We start from the raw sequence: 19021 nt of genomic DNA, 5'->3' as shown, positions 1-19021 counted from the left end.
TACAGTCAAATGTGAAAGGGGCATGAAGTACGAGAGAGAATGTGGTAGGATGTAAGACTAAAAAGGGCAGGCAGGGGCCAGGTCACCCTGTAGGAATACGTGGGAATGTTTCTGTAGATAAATCTTGCAGAAGCAAGCACAAGAGCTGAGCTAATTCTAGCAATGGTGCAAAGGCAGGACCAAAGTGGCACTAAAGTGAAGGCAAACAGCAATCAAACTACTGCAAAAATCCAAAAGAGAAGAAATGAAGGCCTGAATTAGGGTAGTGGGAATGCAAATCTAACACCTGGCAGAGTTTGCTAAGTGACTGGACGTAAGGATTTTATTTGATAGAAATAAAAATAATACACAATGTTTATCCATATACTCTTGACTAGAATGAATATAATCAAAACAGATCCATTTTCTCATTTAGTTTTTGTTATCTGTCCTTGAAATCGCAAAGACTTCCACATTAATGAGCTGGATATTTACCTTTATGCGTCTCAAACTTGTATTAATTTGTAATGTCTGTAAAAATGTTTTTATTTTACTGGAAAACACTATATTCACCTCTAAGCTCTATAAAGTTAAAATAAAACAGAATTTGGATAAATGTGTACTGGAAAATGTTATTTGATTTCTATTGGTACTTAAAACAAAGAGACATATTCTAATAAATATGTACTTAATCATATGCATAATCCTATACATGGCACCAGTTAAGTCGGATGAATCCAATTCTGAATCTAGTTTAAAGGTGCATGAGTTAGGGTAAAAAGCTAAGCTTACAGTCATAAAAGACCCAACAATACAACGGAAGAAAGAAGAAAAAGTAGTTTATTTCTTTCTCATGTTCTGAGGCGAGTGGTCTCAGCTGGTGGTGCATTAGTTTCATGAAGTCACTCTGGGACCCAGGTTCCTTCTGGCATGGTGTTCCACAATCCTCTAGGACGCTGTTATCATTTGCAGGGTAGGAAAGGAATCATTTCAGGTTCCAAGTGGAGGGAAGAAAAGAGGCCAGCTAGGTAGCGAGTTGGAGTCTTTGGGTCTACCCAGGAAATGGCACACACCACCTGACAGCACAACCCACTACCGGGAACCCGTCACTTGGTCACACCTAACTGCAGAGACTGAGCCATGTAGTCTGATCGTGTGCCTCAGAAGGGAAGGACAGACCCTGGTGTGGCGGACAAATCATCTCTGCCCAAAACGCCTTTGGAACACACGAAATGCCCATGATTAGAAAGTGGGAAGTGGCTGACACAAAAAGTCAGGATACCTTTGAGCAGGGAGAAGGCTTTAATTAAGAAGGAAATTTTGAGGTGTTGGCAATTTAAGTGGTAGTTACATAGATGTCCTCTTTATATTAATTCATTAAGTTGTATTTTAAGTTTTTGCAGCTTCTGTTTTTTCACAGCAAAGGGTTTTTAAGTAAAGATTGATCTTGCTGCACAAAGATATACACAGTCCCATCCTTAGATTTCTATATCGAGATAGCTCAGTCAGTCTAGCAGATCAGAAAATTAGACCCCAAAGTGACATTTAACATTGTCTGATTTTACCTAATAAGTGTTTGTAAAAGCAAATATTTGTAATTTATTTCCACTGATTTCTGAGTTCAATTTTTGACATTTGGTATGAAATGGGCTTTCAGAAATGAAACAATAATTTATAATATTTTACTTATCAAGAAATAAGAATTTGACATAATAACAGCTCAGCATATGACAAGAGTCCAGGAATCAATTAGGTCTTAGGTCCAGCATCACTCATCAATAATCCACCAACACTTTAATTCAGATTCAAATGAAGTAAGAATAAAACTGGTGAAACACTGTAGTAGACAGACTCTAAGACAGTCTCACGACCCCACCTCCTAGTATTCACACCCTGTGTAACTCCCTCTTCTTGAGTGTGGATGGGACCTACTGACTCACTTCTAACCAATGGAACACAGCAAAGGTGACAGGATGTTTGTGATTACCTAAGACTATGTCAGTCTTGCTAGGGACACTCTCTTGCTGGCTTTGCAAAAGCAAGCTGTCTATGAAGGGAACTACATGGAAAGGAACTGAGAGTGGCTTAACAGTCAGCGAGAAACTGAGGCCTTCAGTCCAAGAGCCTGCAAGGAACTGCATTCTGCTAACAACCATGCGAGCTTGGAATGAATGCTCCCCCATTCGAGCCTCAGATGAGATTTCAGCCCTAAGTGACACCTGCACTACAGCCCGGCAGAGGAGCCAACTAAGCTGTGCCTGGGCTCCTGAGCCACAGAAACTGTAAGATAACAAATGTGTGTTAAGTCACCAAGTTTATGGTAACAGGGTCACGCAGCAATAGATAACACAGAATTCTTACGAGAAGTCCACTACTTTTCCAAATCCAAGAACACATGACAGAAAAGTAATACCTTATCTTTTTCCATTATCTCCTCAATAAATTTATGTAAACTAGGATTTTTACAGGGTATCTAGGAGCATGACAAGAGAGTTCAGGAGATGGGCTGACAGCCATAAATTTTTCTCAACAGAGACTCACATTATACCTATCAGAAGTATTTCACTATTCTTATCAGTTTTTGAAGGGAAGTATATTTCCACCTCTGTCAAGTGCACACTGCTCTTTTATTTTAGAAAGCAAGTACACAGAATAAGGAAAAAGCTCTCTGATGTTTAAATATTTACCTTTCTTCACTATTCCCCCCCACCACCATTCCCCCTAAAATACTATTAATTGCTATGTACGTCCACATCCAAAAATCCATACCAGTTCCTGACTGACTTCTACAGTAAAGATGCACACATGCAAAAGATGCCTGAATATGAATAGATCAAAATATTAAGTAGTACTATCTCTTAATCAAGTAACTGCATTTATAACAGCTTTTGCACAATTTGTCAATACTCTCAATTATTTCATCTCAATATAATTACTGAGTTACATCTCACTCACTTATAACTTACTCTGTAGAAAAGAAACAAACAACAAATTATTCACCCAGACTTAGAAATCTAAAATAAAAACTGCTTTGTTAGCCAAAAAAAAATTGGTGTTCCAAACACTTCAGCCACAGTTGTGAGGATGTGTCACTGCTTTTTCTGTTAGACCAGGTCATAAACATATACACACAGATCTACTGATCTTTAACACCTAAGAGTTCATGTTTCTATGGCAGTATAACACACATACTGTCAAAAACACTTCTCCTGTCGACAACACACAATAAGCAAATACTATGTCCAGGTTCAACGACTCAAGAGCTAAGGTTGAGGCAAGAGGCACTGTGAAAGAGCCCATCTCTTTTGAGGTGACTTAAATAGCTCATCCAGATTCTAAGGGAATGTATGACAGAAATTCCTGGAATGAGGAAGAGAGTGTTACATTTTTAAAGCGGTAAGAGCTAAGAGAAAATGAAATTTGGTGAGCAGAAACTCAGTCATCATTGAATGGTGTAAAGTGAGGAGAAGATGGGCTCCAATCATTCAGAGGCAGGAACTTCCCTACACAATATAAAGTTCTATAGAATAATTTTGCTACATTTCATTTCCAAACAGTCTTTTTTGTGTGTATGTGAGGAAGACTGGCCCTGAACTAATATCTGTGCCAATCTTCCTCTATTTTATGTGAGATGCCACCACAGTGTGACTTGACAAGGGGTCCTAGGTCCGTGCCTGGGAGCCGAACCTGCAAACCCCAGGCCATGGAAGCAGAGCATGCAAACTTAACCACTGCACCACCAGGCCAGCCTGTCAAACCTTAGTCTTAAGAATAATTAACATTTGAGGGGCCGGCCCGGTGGCACAGCAGTTAAGTGCATGCGTTCCGTTTTGGTAGCCTGGGGTTCATTGGTTCGCATCCCGGGTGCAGACATGGCACTGCTTGGCAAGCCATGTTGTGGCAGGCGTCCCACAAGTAAAGTAGAGGAAGATGGGCATGGATGTTAGCTCAGGGCCAGTCTTCCTCAGCAAAAAGAGGAGGATTGGCAGCAGATGCTAGCTCAGGGCGCATCTGCCTCAAAATAAATAAATAAATAATGAACATTTGAGGTAACAAAAGATAGAAAAGTTCTTAAAAATTACTCACTCTTTTCACTCTCTCTCCAATTCTTAGACTCCACTAAATCACCTGAATGCATAGCAGACATAATCTTCTGAGCAACAGTGGAGAGTGGTATCTTAGAGAGATCAAAGCCTACAAATGCCTCATAATTTTCCATTTTCATAAAATCCTAAACATAAGATAAACACCCATATATTAATTTTGTAAGTTTAAAATAAGAAATGATTAAGTTATTTGAAAAATTTTATGTACTGAGACTTTCATAAAAACTACTATATTAACCACCACATGAAATAGGTATCAGTCGTCCCCATAAAACAGGTAGGATAGCAAAAATCAAAAGCGGTTAGAGGCTCAATCGGGGTATTACAGTAAACAGGTAACAAAGTAAAGCACGTATTTTCTAGTTAACCCATTTTGAAGCAAGCAACCTACTCAAATACTTCCTGAGGTTTGAAACAAATATAATCTTCAAATATACAAATCTAATAACGTAAAAATGTTTCACTGACTGGGTAATTATGGCAGACACAATCTGACATTCTTTCACTTTTACTACTCAGCTATACTGACCCTCTGGGCTGAGTGGGTGAAGGTCTGGAAGGGATAGTACAAATCAAGTAGCTGGTTATACATCTAACATCTTTGGCACTAATCTAAACAGAATTTGTGGTTCTGTGAGCCAGGAAACCAGGTGACATATTTTTCCACGTTACTGGAGAAAAGAAAAACTTTACGTAAATTCTCTATCCCAAGGTAGAACAGGAAAATCAGTCACCCATGAGGAGCTAATATCAAAATCTTAAACAAAATTTATTGCTACCAATTTTTCAAGCATATTAAGACCTAGTTAATAAACATTTTTTAAATAATGTACATGTACAATAATCGGCAAAACATTTTTGCTCAATGGATTACAAAAATTATCAGCTCTCAGCTGTCACCTAAGCATACCCATTTTCTGATGGCTATAGCTAAAAAATCCCATAAAGACCACCTAAAATGTATAGTTTTTACACTGGCATTCTATATTCTTGGAGCAGGAATATTCTTGAAGGTAATATCTATATCTTCTCTTTTCTCTATAAAGCTTACATGGTATCTAACATAGCCCATGTAGAAGTCAAGCACTCAAGAAGCATTTGATGTAAATAACTGTTAAGGTACTTCAAATTATTTTATACCAAGTCTTAAAATAACTTCTAATTGTCCAAATACTACATTTGTATCCCAACTAATACAATCTAACACTTAAGCATTTTTACTCCAAAGAAACTGACTAAATGAGCATTATAAATCCTTTGAGCAACCATTTCTATGGAATTTTGAAATTTCATTAAAAGCCATTCATGATGTATGAGTTACAATGAAGTCAAGCACGTTGAGATCTGTTTTGAAGAAATTTTGAGTCCCCAGGACCCAGCTTCTAAAGTGAACAATGGCCAGTGGAGACTTGACGTTTCTTGTGATGTAAGTAGGAACATTAAAGGAGTCTGTCTATAGCAAGGAATTATGGGGGAATAGTCTGAGTCACAGAATTTTACTTTAGTCAAATATGAGGAGACTTGGCTATCCATATACTAACATGTCAATTCACAGTTCCACAAATTTTCAAAATATTTAACAGGAGAAAATTTATTTCAAAAAAAATAGTAAAAGAGAGATATAACTAACTTTATTTAAAAATGTCTGCATTATTTAATAATGCTTTTTCCCTGTAAGTAAGAAGTCACCAGGATTAAGTATCACCAGGCAAATGTTCAAGTCATAAAAAGCACTAGCACTATGAACATTATATAAGGAAACCCACAAATTGATATAATACTTCAATTCATTAAATGAAATGTTCCATTGACTTCAAACTTAAAATTTTAGTAGTGTTTATTCTCTTAATACATAAAACATTAAAATATAGCATATGTGGTAAGGACTCAGTTTTTAGTAATTTTCAATCTTGGAGACCAACAGCCTTAATCTTTGATTGGTTTTCTAAATTCTCCACGATATCTTTCAGATAATCTTCATCTTTTAAAAAATAAACATATAATTCTCTTTCCATTTGATGCAATTTATTAGATGCCAAAATTTTTCTTTTTGTCTTCACATCAGTAAGAATATCAGTAAGGAGATGATTTAGCTTATTCAGTTGAGATTCAACTTGATGAAACTGCTCCATTAACTCCTAAAAAGAAAATAAAAATGCTTTTAATGCAAGAGCTCTATTTGCAACACCAATTATAATTTAAAGTGTAATTTACAGGGAAAGAATCTAAATGATTTAAAAATTATTCCCACAATTCTAACAATAAATGAATCTCAATTAATTCATAGTAGGTTTAATATAAATTCCACATAACATCAATTCCAACAACTTCTGATAGGCAATTTTACGTGACTCAAAGCAAACTGAAGAGTACCTGATATGTAAATTGTTGTGCATATTCATACATTCAACAAATATTACTAAATGCCTACCATGTGCCAAGCGCTGTTTCAGAGACTACAAATACAAGAACACACACTATCTCCTTCATGGAACTTACATTCTGCTTAATCAATCAAACTTTGTTTTACCCTAATCTTTGTTTACTCTAGACATAGGCAGTACTGAGAAAGCCTTAAAATGAAGCAATTACCAATAAAAAAGAATTACCTCAACAAAGATCCTCATTTTTCTTTTTCACATTGTTATAGAAGATAAAATTACACATGACATTCAACAATCTTGACTTATCATGTAATTCTCCTGTTCAAGAACCTAGACATACTGAACCTTTCACACTTAAATTGAAATTCCTTACTTCCTAACATTAAAAGTAGTTTATTAACAAGTTTCCATGGCTTTCTTATCACATACTCTACTCCTATAAATTTTCAGCCAGTATTATCAAAAAGGTTCTCAGAAAATCTGTAGCTTTAACTACCTCAACCTTCCACAGCTTCTCAGTGTGGTCCATGAGCATGGTAAATACCTAGGATGCTCATTATGAATATAAATTCCTGTATCTCACTCCACACTAAATTACTCAAACTCTGTAACAGGGCCAGGAAGCTATATTTCAACAGGCTCCGGTGATTCTAATGTACAAATTCAAGAATGTCAGTTTAACATGTGTCATAAATGCCAGTTCCAGGGAGCAGTACTTCTTAAACTACATTTTTAAAAAAATCCACTAATAGGGGGCTGGACCCGTGGCCGAGTGGTTACGTTCGCGCGCTCCACTGCAGGCGGCCCAGTGTTCTGTTGGTTCAAATCCTGGGCACGGACATGGCACTGCTCATCAAACCACGCTGAGGCAGTGTCCCACATACCACAACTAGAAGAACCCACAATGAAGAATATACAACTATGTACCGGGGGGCTTTGGGGAGAAAAAGGAAAAAATAAAATCTTTAAAAAAAAAATCCACTAATATCTACATTAAGTGATCTCTCTTTGAGGAAAAACTTGGTAAACTTGAATATAATGAGAAACAACAATCTCACCTTTAATTTCCATACTGAAGATCTTAACAGTTGCTAAAATACTACTCATGTAGATATTTAAAAATGTTCAACTTCATTAATAATAAAAATACAAGTTAAAATTGATACGCAGGGGCTGGCCCAACAGCATAGTGGTTAAGTTCGCATGCTCTGCTTCGGCAGCCCAGGGTTCATGGGTTCGGATCCTGGGTGCGGACCTACACACCACTCATCAAGCCATGCTGTGGCAGTGACTCCACATACAAAACAGAGGATAGACTGGCACAGATGTTAGCTCAGGGACAATCTTCCTCAAGCAAAAAGAGGAAGATTGGCAATAGATGCTAGCTCAGGGCCAAACTTCCTCAAGCAAAAAGAGGAAGATTGGCAATAGATGCTAGCTCAGGGCCAAACTTCCTCACCAAAAAAAAAACTGACATGGATGGGATTTTATACCTCATGGCTAGGGAAAAACATTAAATAATGATATCTAATAAGATTATAGTGGGGCTGGCCCCGTGGCCAAGTGGTTAAGTTCGCACGCTCCGCTGCAGGCGGCCCAGTGTTTCATCGGTTCGAATCCTGGGTGCGGACATGGCACTTCTCATCGAACCACGCTGAGGCAGCGTCCCACATGCCACAACTAGAAGGACCCACAACTAAGAATATACAACTACGTACCAGGGGGCTTTGGGGAAAAAAGGAATAAAATAAAATCTTTGGGAAAAAAAAAGATTATAGTGAAACCTTCATATTTTAGTGATTCAAAGACGCAATCTTTCACATTTTAACATATCTGAAATCAATATGCATTTTATAATCAAGAGCATCATGTGATCGTTATTGACCAGACACTCATTAGAAATGCTTTATCGCCAACATTTAAAAAGAGTTTTCTTTTATTGTAGTAAGAACATTTAACATGTGATCTCCCATCCTAACAGATTTTTAAGAGTACAATACAGGATTATTGACTACAGGCACAATATTGCACAGCAGATCTCTAGAACTTATTCATCATGCATAACTGACACTTTATACCTGTTAACAACTCCCCATTTCTCCCTCCCCAGTTCATGGGAACAACCATTCTAGTCTCTGCTCTACAAGTCTGACTAAAATATTTCACATAAGCGGAATCATGCATTATTTGTCCTAGTGACTGGCTTATTTCACTTAGCATAATTTCCTCAAGGTTCATCCATGTTTTCTATAGTTTCCTATATTTCAGGATTTCTTTTTTTTTTAAGCTGAATAATATTCCATTGTATGCATATACTACATTTTCTTTATCCATTCCTCCACTGATGGACATTTACGTTGTTTCCACATCTTGGCTATCATGAGTAGTGCTGCAATGTATGTGGGAGTGCTAATATTTCTTTGAGATCCTGATTTCTTTTATTTAAATATCCAGAAGTGGGATTACTGGATCACATGGTAGTTCTACTTTTTAATTTTTTGAGGAACCTTCATACTGTTTTCCACAGCAGCTGCACCAGTTTTCATTCCCACCAACAGTGCACAAGAGTTCTAATTTCTCCACATCCTCATCAACACTTGCTGTCTTTGTTTTTTTGAAAATAGCCATTCTAACAGGTGTAAGATGATGTATCTCACTGTGGCTTTGATTTGCATTTCCCTAATAATTAGTGACATTGAGCAACTATTCATATACCTGTTGGCCATTGGTATGTCTTCTTTGGAAAAATGTCTATTCAAGTCTTTAGCCCATTTTTTAACTGGGTTATTAATTTTTTTTATATCACCAACATTCTTGATGTACAGTGTGGAAAAACACAGACAACAACTTTGAGTCAAATAATAAAGAATTGGACACAGTGTGAAACTTCAGAAATAGCCTAACCATTTTATGTTTTTCTTTTTAATATATATTCAAAATCTATGTCTACCTACCCCTAAAATTATCTTCTAATAAGCAATATAACTTCTAATAAATATGAAATAAAAATTCTAAATAAAAAAGTATTCTGTCAGTTTAGCTGAAAGTTTTTTCTTTCTTAGCAATTCATAAAATGACGATGTAACATATGATCAGAGGTGTCTAGTAGACATTTAAATAGTGCTGTAGCATTGTAAACATGTATGACTCCTTTCAAAAGCAATATGGCAGTATCAAAGGCCCCCCTAAAAAATGTGTATACCCAAGGAATCCAATAATCCTACTTTCACGAATTCATCCAAATGAAAGTATCCAATGAAAATAAGCTATAGAAGCAAGATATACATGATGTTTTTCAAGAACAAACAAAAGAAAAAAATGAAGACTATCAAAATATCCAACAATGGTGGACTGGTTACATAAATTATGACAGTAATTAAATTAATACACTGTAACATTAGGGGCCGGCCTGGTGGCACAGTGATTAAGTTCGCATGTTCCGCTTCTCAGCGGCCTGGGGTTCGCCAGTTCACATCCCGGGTGCGGACATGGCACGTCTTGGCAACCGCCATGCTGTGGTAGGCGTCCCACATACAAAGTGGAGGAAGATGGGCATGGTGTTAGCTCAGGGCCAGTCTTCTTCAACAAAAAGAGGAGGTCTGGCAGCAGTTAGCTCAGGGCTAATCTTCCTCAAAAAAAACCAACCAAATAAATGAAAAATATACTGTAACATTAAAAATTAAGAAAATTATTTAGAGTAAAAATGTTTATTTCATAATGCTAAGTAAAAAGAATTAAAAAAGATACATAAGTCGGGGCTGGCCCCGTGGCCGAGTGGTTAAGTTTGCGCACTCCCCTGCAGGCGGCCCAGTGTTTCGTTAGTTGGAATCCTGGGCGCGGACATGGCACTGCTCATCAGACCACGCTGAGGCAGCGTCCCACATGCCACAACTAGAAGAACCCACAACGAAGAATACACAACTATGTACCGGGGGGCTTTTGGGAGAAAAAGGAAAAAATAAAATCTTTTTAAAAAAATAAAAAATAAAAAAAGATACATAAGTAAAGGTAAAAAGCATATACCTTGCAAATACTAACCAAAAGAAAGATGATATAGAAATATTAATATCAGACAAAAGAATATTAAGACAAAAAGCATAATAGGAATAGAGAGGGTCATTATGTAATGCCAAATGGTTCAATTCACTGCAATTTAAATGCACCAGGATAATAATTCACTGCAATTTTAAACTTGGATACAACTCATAAAATAGACTCAAACATAAAAAACTGATAGAACTACAAGGAGAAATTTTCAAATTCACCATCACAGGAGCTTTTTACACAATTATCTAATAGATGAGAGAAATGCAAATTAAAGCCCCAATGAAATGCTATTTTACATCGATAGATTAAGAGAAACTTATAAATCAGACAATGCTTTGTGATGAAAAGGAAGTGGATAGATAGCATCTCTTAGACACTGCTGGTATATGATATAACCACTCTGAAAAACAATTTGATATACCATGCAAAATTGAAGCTGTGATCCAGCAATTCCAAGCCTGAGAGTGTGTGCGCATACATGTGCATGCCCAACTATGAGACATGCAACAAGACTATCCATAGCAGTATGATTACAATAGCAAATGCTGGAAATAACCTAAATATTGTCAACAGAACAGATTATTAAAATGTGGAATTTCATATAATGGAATACTAACTATATAAAAGAGAAAACTAAGAATGAGTTACAGCTTTACATATATCAACACGGATGAATCTCAAAATCAAAATATTAAGAAGTTACAAAAGAATATATCCAATATAACACCATGTATATAAAGTTCTAAAACATACAAAACTAAACAATATACAGTCTAGAAATAGATATGTGTAATAGAATTATAAATAAAAGCAAGCAAATTATAAAATTAAACATAGTAGTTAGCCCTTGAAGACGGGAGGGGAATGCTATTAGGAGGGGCATGCTATCACTAAGTGTATACAGAGGATTTTAAGGATTTTTTTTAGGAAGATTAGCCCTGAGCTAATATCTGCTGCCAATCCTCCCCTTTCTGCTGAGGAAGACTGGCCCCGAGCTAACATCTATGCCCAACTTCTTCTACTTTATATGTGGAATGCCTATCACAGCGTGGCTTGATAAGCAGTGCCATGTCCTCACCCAGGATCCGAGGCAGTGAACTCCGGCCCGCCGAAGTGGAACATGCGTACTTAACCACTGTGCCACGGGGCCAGCCCGTTTTAAGGATTTTAAAGACAGAAGGGCAATCCTCTATTTGCTAAGATAGGTGAAAAAAATTAAGTGGTGGTTTTATTATTTTTTAAAAATTCTTAGCATAAACATTACATACCCTTTTAGTCTGAAATAGTTCATAAATTTTTAAAATTTCATGTATACTGATCAAAACTACCTGAGAAATATATGTGAACAAAAACTACAAGATATAAAAAAATAAATTCTATATTAGAGCAATAGGATTTGGGGCAATATTTTCTCATGTTAACATTTTCTTTAATATCTTTTACAAGGAACATTTTTAAAAGCATTTTTAATTACTATGGCAAGCACCCACCTGATCAGTAAGCAAAAGCTGATTTCCTCCTTGATACAAAGCATCACAAAGCATGTCCACATCATTATTCAGTTTGGACAGAAAGAAAGAATGTTCTTGAGCAGATACTGCCAACTGATCTTGTACTAAAGAAACATCCTGTTTTAATTTCTCAGCCACTTCCTCCAGGTTTTCATGGGTTATAAACAATTCTTTTTTCTTATTCTCTCCTTCTAAAAGTTGATAAAGCCTAAAACGTGAAAGTAAAAATTATAGGAAAAAATTCTCAAGTCAGTACAGTTTTCAAAATTACAATCCACTGTATTGGGGCATCTTTGAGGATAGCTAAAAACTTAAAACTATTAATCTGTCAGCTGCTAAATCAAGCAACTGGAAACATTCCAACCAAAATACTATCTCATTACAGAAATACATATTCTAACTATTTTTGAATTTCCAGTTTTCCCATCTCCCAAGTTTTAGTTACAAAATTGTTTTTTACTTTAACTGCCATTAGCCTACTCCAAACAAAGTACATTTCAAAGGTATCTCCCAAGAAAACACTTCTTTCACAGAATACAACTATGATGTAGTAGAAACAGAAATGAACTTGAAACAGAAGACCCAGGTCTGAATTCTGGCTGTTAGGTGAAACCTAGGTTATTAACCTCTGAAATTTAATTTCCACATCTTAATAACCCACCTATTTTAAAGGAGTGTGGTAGATTTAAAAGAAAAAAATTGAAAATATAAACAATGTAAAATGTAAAAAAACTAAACAATAAAGAGCTACATAAATAGTAACAGTAAACTTGCTACTCCAGTCTTGTCCATATTTGGTTGATAAATTAAACTCATGATGAGCGATGAGGCCACTTTAATACTTCAAATATTAATGACAGAAAAATCCTACATGGCAAATGGAAAAATGTGAGGCAGCACCTTCTACACATACCTGACAAAAAGGGTCTACTCTTTTTCTTATAATTCAAAAGTATATATATTTATATTGTTTTAATTACATGGACAAGTTGCAACAGATTTCATAAAACTGGTTCAAGCCCAAGGCTGCCAATTTCGTTCTTGTGGGATGTGACTACACAATTCCAGGGGGCACCATTCACATAGATCCTGATGTCAATGCAACCCTCTGAAACTGTGCAATGAGGCAGCCCTATCCATGCCCCTCATTTCATTAATAATAAAAGGATTAGATGATTTTCCTCTAGTCCTAGAGGAAAACCATGAGTAGGATCCAGATTTTTGAGGCTTTTGACTACTTTAGCCCTGTCATTTCAGTATCCCCATACCATCAATTGCTTAGACATCCAGAAAAGGTTGGGAGCTAGCATTCATTCTCATTCATTCACCCGACTAAACACTGAAATGAATTCTCCTCTCCTCTCTATTGCCACCTTCTCCAAATGCAGTCAATTCTCTGCCCAGCAATACCTAGCTACTACACACCAAGCTGTATTCAAACTTTCGGCTGTAAACTCCTACCACAAATGTAAAATCCTGTAAAATGCTGCCTAAAGGTGAATAAGACCTTGTGTATATTCATTCCTCTGACCCATCCTCAGATCTAAAGTAGCTACTTCCAGATTTAACGTGAATGGAAAAGAGTGCAAGAAATTAAAAAGGAAAAAAGAGGCATGTAAAAGAAAAGTGGAAGAACAGAAAGGCCAAAATTGGAGTGCAAAGATTTTCTTTAAACTTCCACAATTTTAGTTCAAACTCGTCTCTTGTATTTTACAAAATACAAAAGGAAAAATACTCACTAAAGAAACAATGAAGCATACCTATGAGAAGAAGAATCCTTGGTATCAATGGTATTCCTTGGATTTTTCTGCTGAGATATTGATGGGTCTGTTAGCATTTCTAATCGCTGGTGGAGCATCATATTGCTTTGACTAAGTTCTTGAACCAAATTTTCAAGTTGACGATATACGTCCCAATGCTTTCTTAATTCAATTTCATATGATAACTGGAGAAGTTCAAATGATGCCTTTTGTTTTATCAACTGATTTAAAACTAACTCTTGTCTTGCTGTATAATAGTCTTGCTTAGCAATCTGCAGATCAAAATCTCCCTTTACAACTGGCATATTCAATAACTGGGCATTCTCTTTTACCACAGCAGGCAAACTTTTGTCTTTTATACGAGCAATTTGTTCTTCAAGTTTCAGAATCTCACTTTTCAAACTAGAAACTTCAGCATCCAAATTATCTTTGCCAAGAGCCTACACAAAGAAAGCAATCACATTTCAACCTCCTGTATAAAATTATTTTCACTTTCCATTTTAGATTATCAGATAATATGCTCACTAATAAAAACCAACTTCATATTAGCAAAAGCCAAAACCTCAGTTTAAAAAGGAAAAGTGTAGACTGAGCCAAGGGTAAAGACAGTGTGAAGTGCTAAATTTTAATGCTATTAGTACAAGATATATACAGTAAAGGCTACCAAAACAGAGATTTTATCATGCTTGTCTTACTCAAAAAAAATTATTAGCACACTACTCACTGAATGCAAATGTACGCTATTTAAGTTTTTCTTAAAGTTATCTCAGTAGCTGATTTTAGCACTTCTAAGCAATGACAGGACTTCTTCACACACTTATGAGGTTCATGTCAGTTACAGTAACTAACTTGGTGCTGGTATTCAGTTTCAGAAAAGCTGTATTTTTACTCAACTATCTAGCAGTTCAGTTACCAAGAAACAAGCTTTCCCAGAGCGCAGATGGATATTCTGCAATACATCTTATACATTCTCAACAAAGAATCAGGTTTCTGAACTGGATCTCTGACTTCCTTAGCACCATGCTCTGGCCAGAGCAAACAAGGCAGAATACCCATAACACAGCAATGAGGCTCTTTACCCACACATCATTAAAAAGGAAATTTCAGTGTCATCTATATCTGAACCAACATAAATTTCAAATTCAGAATGTGAAAGTATTTCTGTTTAAAATTAGCTAGATAATGTGGTTGAGGTTACAATCATTATATCTGCCCTCCACTTACACGAGGATCTGTTTTCATGAAACACATCACAGCTAAGCACTGAACAAACAGAAAACAAGCAATGTAATTACTTATTATATCCCTTTCTAAAGTTCTTTAATCTCAATATTGCATCCTCCATTACTAAGAATTACAATATGAATCCAGTCTCATTTCTTATGTTTACCTTGCTAGTGCGGCTGTGAAGATTCTCCTCTGCCCACTTTATACTTGACTTCATCCTCAAATTACTTGCTTTCAAGTGAATTAACTGATGTTGAGCACAAATGTATGCTAGCTGCAGCCTTGCCATCTCTAGCCGTCTCTCCTCAAGGATTTCTTGATTATCACAAATAGATGGTGATTGTATATCCAAAAGTTGAAAGTTTTCTTCATTTGAACTTTCAACTACTTCATGTATACCCTGAAAGAACTGTTTTTTGGTATACAAGGTCAATGCTGCTGTGCTTTGCTCTTCCTGGCTGAGATATTTTTCCAAGGACAACTGAGATAAAAACACCAGAGGATTTGTCCCTTGACCCAAATTAGAATGTCTGAAGAACATCATCAATTTTGTAACTCCATCAGTAAGAGCGTGAAGTTCATTACTGATCTTAGTACTCACAGCATTAAGAATCCCTTGACTCTGCTTCAGCTTTTTAGAGGCTACTGCTTCTCTAGCATTTAACCTCAGAGATTTGTGGCTAGTTACCGAAGCCATCAACTGGCATTTATTACGTCGCTGAATTTTCAGGTTCTTTAATTTCTGCAGAGTTTGGATCTCATCCTCTAATTTGTCTAGCTCTTTGTCATCCAGGATAGGTGTCTTCAAATCAGAAGTTTTACAGGTTTTAAGAACTTCATCCAATGCTGCTCCCTCTAGGATGGGATTGCCTGATTGCTGAAGAACGCTAAAAGCTTCCAATTCTTCTTCACACAATACGTTCTGTTCATTCACATTCCCACAAAACCACTTCAAAAACGATTCATCCTCAGCCGTCTCAAACAACCAGTCAAAATCTTCCCCATTAAGAATATCAGCTTTGGGATAATTAATTTTTTTTAATGTGTCCACAAACTCTTTTCCACAACTCATGGTTTACCCAAATTTTCTGTAACTGGTATGGGTTTACGGTGTTAAGATTTAGAAAATAAATATACAAACAAAACTAATTTTATGTTAAGTCCAGAGAGAAGGAGAAAAAATATTTCTAGAATCTATAATGAGATCTCCTAGGGGAGGAAAAAAACAAGTATTAGACCACAAAGAAGGCGACTATATTTTTAAAACGATGATACAAATAAATGTCACATGATATTTGGGAACCGTCTAACCCAGAGACAGCTGCAGCTGCAACGTTTGATGAAGATAACAAAATAAACAATTAGGGTATCAGCACACTGCAACAATCATGAAAACCTAATTATCAAGAAAATCTTATTTTTCCCAAAGATAAAATGGTTTAAAATATATATTTTATACAGCAACAGCTCAGTTTTTACTTCAAAATAAATGGATCCAACCAAGTCCAAGCCATCCTGTGGCTGAGCAGCCTCTCTGCCCTGCGTCTCCCAGGAAAACACAAATAAACGTTTACCTCAGGGACCCCATCAGCACCCGCCATTCGCTCAAGAACGCGCGTCCGGACGCGACCAGCCTAGAGCGGAGAAAGCGAGGCGAAGGTTTAAGCACCACCCTCGACGGGAGCAGCACAAACATCTCGGCCCTCTCCCTGCTCAACCACCGCTCCCCCCAAGAATCCGCGACGACGGCGCCGAGCGGACCTCAGCGACGGCGACAAGCCGCACGACCGAGGACACACGTAACGCACTCGGGGCAAGGTCTCCGCCTGTGTTTTGTGCGGTTCACTTAACGACATGGATGCGCGTTAACAAGATACATCCACAAAAACCACCGAGTCGGCGTCTACACGAGCTGCGCAAATCCCAGCCAGCCGACCGGCCCGGCGGAGCCCCACAGCGCCTCAGGCCCGCGCGGCCCAGCGCCCCGCCCCACAGGGCCCCGCTCTCGCCCGCGCCCCCGCCCCACGGGAGCCCCTGCTCCCACCGGAGACCTGCCCGCCCCCACCGCTGTCTCGCCGGAGCCCCAGACCCCGCGCCCTGCGGACCGCGACTGCGCCGCGCAGACAGCTCCTCGCGAGGCCTGAAAGGAGTCTCCAGGGGCGCCCGGAAAGAAGAGGCAGCCCGGCGACCGGCGCCGCTCCTGCAGCCCCACGCCCCGCGACGCCCAACACCGCGAGCCCGGCGCCGTTCACCTCAGGGAGGTCCGCTCGGGCCCCCTCAAGAACCCGCCGCCGCTCTCCGCGCCTCGCACTGCCTCACGGGAGCGCCGCGACTGCGCACGCGCAGAAGCCGAGGCGGCGGCAGGGGCAGGGGTGCCGCACGCTGACGGTCTGCGCAGGAGCGTTGCAGGAAGAGGCGGGCGGCGGGGGCGGAGTTGAGCAGGCGCTGCTCCGCCCCCAATCTGACGTCCATCTGCAGTAAGCGAGCTGATTGGCTCCCTGCCTCAGGGGCGGGGCCGGAGCGGGGAGGGGTCGTGGGCTGGTTGCCTGGTTACTGGAGTCGGCCTCCAGCCGCAAGTCTGGCGCTCGCGCCCTAAGCGCCCGTGCCCTGCGCTTGGGCCCTTGGCGGGCTCCTCCTCCCAGTTCAGCTTTCACGTGCGTTTAAGTTCTGCCCGCCGCATACCCCGAGTCCCCGTCCTCCAATGGGGCTGTTTTTAAGGGAAAGCCTAGCGGGGGTCAGGAGCACGCACCCGAGCCAGCCCCCGGCCCTGTCGCTCGCCTGCTGCGCGACGCGGCAGTTCTCGGCCCGGTGGCCTCTGCGTCGCATCCTAAAGGGTTTCAATGACCCTCCCCTTCGAGAAGAGGTAGGGGTGAACGAGCTCGTGGATCTAGAGCAATCGGAGCAGTGCCTGGAGGTCTTAGGGTTTAACTGTTACTGCTCCCCTTACTGTCTCTTACAATGAACGTTATTTTGCAAAAAGTACTTGATTCCCAATGCCTCACCTGACCACTAAGCAAAAGCTGACTCCCCCCACAATCCCATTTTCAAAATATAACTTTTAAAAGGTTGAAAATATAATTCACATTAACAAAGAGTGGATACGTGTCAAAGACGGATTTAACTCTAGGTGAAACGCAGTTTCCAAGGAAGATGCCGTGTGTAGTCAATGAAAGAGTGCTGAAATCAGATTGCAAAGTTCGATGCAAATCTGGTTGATGGCCACAGTGCAATGACACCAGACCTTTGGCATTATCATTTATATTGGACAGAATTCATTTGCATATTACTGGACAAAAATCATTTTTTACTTACCAATCTTCTACAAATTAACGTCTAAATGTCCGAGGTTTGGATACCGGTCATTACTACATAGTCAGTACTCCCCCTACCCCCAGCATCAAATGATACTACTGTGGCTTGTGAGACAATGTCCTGGTCTAGTGTGACACTGGAAAGGCAGAAGTCTTTCTGGAGGATTTTTCTTAATCTTTTTAACAGAAAACAGAATGTTCTAAGGCAGATATGAATGAATTTTGAGTTGAAGATATTTCCTATTAATTCTTTATTTCTTCTACTTTTTTATCCTCCTCTTCTAAAAGTCAATAAACTCTAAAAACAAACGGAAAACAGGCATTATAGGGGGAAAAAGTCAAAGCAGTGTGGCCTGAAACCAGGGGGCTGGACCTGGGAGGAGACAGTCTGTCCTGTTGGTGAGCTGGGAGGCCAGCTTAGAGGCCCTGGACCAGAGGGCTCCCTTGGCCCAAGGAGAGAGCAGGGATGGGATCGGTGTGCAGCATGGGAGGGAGCTGAGCTGGCTTGTGGGGAGGAAGTGGAGGCTGTGCAGGCAGCGCCTTCAAGAAGTTTTGCTGAGGAGGCAAAGATTGAGGGAGAAAGAGAGAAGGGGCAGAATGACAGGAGTTGAGGGGGTGGGAATGCAGAGCTGAGGGGAGGGTTTGGGTTTTGTTTTGTTTTAAGATGAGAGGAACTTGGGGATATTTATAGACTGT

At 39.0% G+C, this 19021-nt stretch overlaps 2 protein-coding genes across 13 annotated transcripts in view; both read right to left on the bottom strand.

Moving 5' to 3' along the window:
* The window catches only part of POLN (DNA polymerase nu), a 174937-nt gene extending 157587 nt beyond the window's left edge, over positions 1–17350 (bottom strand). For 9 of the 10 annotated variants that reach the window (XR_011538820.1, XR_011538819.1, XR_011538821.1 and 6 more), the window contains exons 1-3: positions 17267–17343; positions 16589–16648; positions 4066–4210 (exon numbers count right to left, since the gene is read on the bottom strand). Coding sequence is in view for 7 of the 10 variants with exons in the window: in XM_070615228.1 (XP_070471329.1) it covers positions 4066–4210; positions 16589–16615 (172 nt within the window). In the remaining 3 variants the exon portion in view is untranslated. Of the gene's footprint in view, positions 1–4065; positions 4211–16588; positions 16649–17266 lie in introns of all 10 variants that reach the window. The other variant, XM_008528095.2, reaches the window with a different exon arrangement.
* On the bottom strand, positions 5650–17421 carry HAUS3 (HAUS augmin like complex subunit 3). Of its 3 annotated transcripts, XM_070615234.1 has the most exons (6): positions 17267–17421; positions 16589–16648; positions 15178–16223; positions 13788–14227; positions 12007–12235; positions 5650–6223 (listed from the first exon to the last, which is right to left on the bottom strand). In XM_070615234.1, the coding sequence occupies exons 3-6, from the start codon at positions 16084–16086 to the stop codon at positions 5990–5992; spliced, it is 1812 nt and encodes a 603-aa protein (XP_070471335.1). In that variant the 5' UTR covers positions 16087–16223; positions 16589–16648; positions 17267–17421; the 3' UTR covers positions 5650–5989. The 3 variants fall into 3 exon arrangements, with proteins under 3 accessions (XP_070471335.1, XP_070471336.1, XP_008526316.1); XM_070615235.1 differs by lacking the exon at positions 16589–16648 and having other exon boundaries at positions 17267–17356; XM_008528094.2 differs by lacking the exon at positions 17267–17421 and having other exon boundaries at positions 15178–16595.
* Between the last annotated feature and the right edge of the window lie 1600 nt (positions 17422–19021).

This window comes from Equus przewalskii, chromosome 3 (assembly GCF_037783145.1).
Source record: "Equus przewalskii isolate Varuska chromosome 3, EquPr2, whole genome shotgun sequence".
Lineage (NCBI taxonomy): Eukaryota > Metazoa > Chordata > Mammalia > Perissodactyla > Equidae > Equus > Equus przewalskii.
This window is presented reverse-complemented; position numbering and strand designations above follow the sequence as displayed.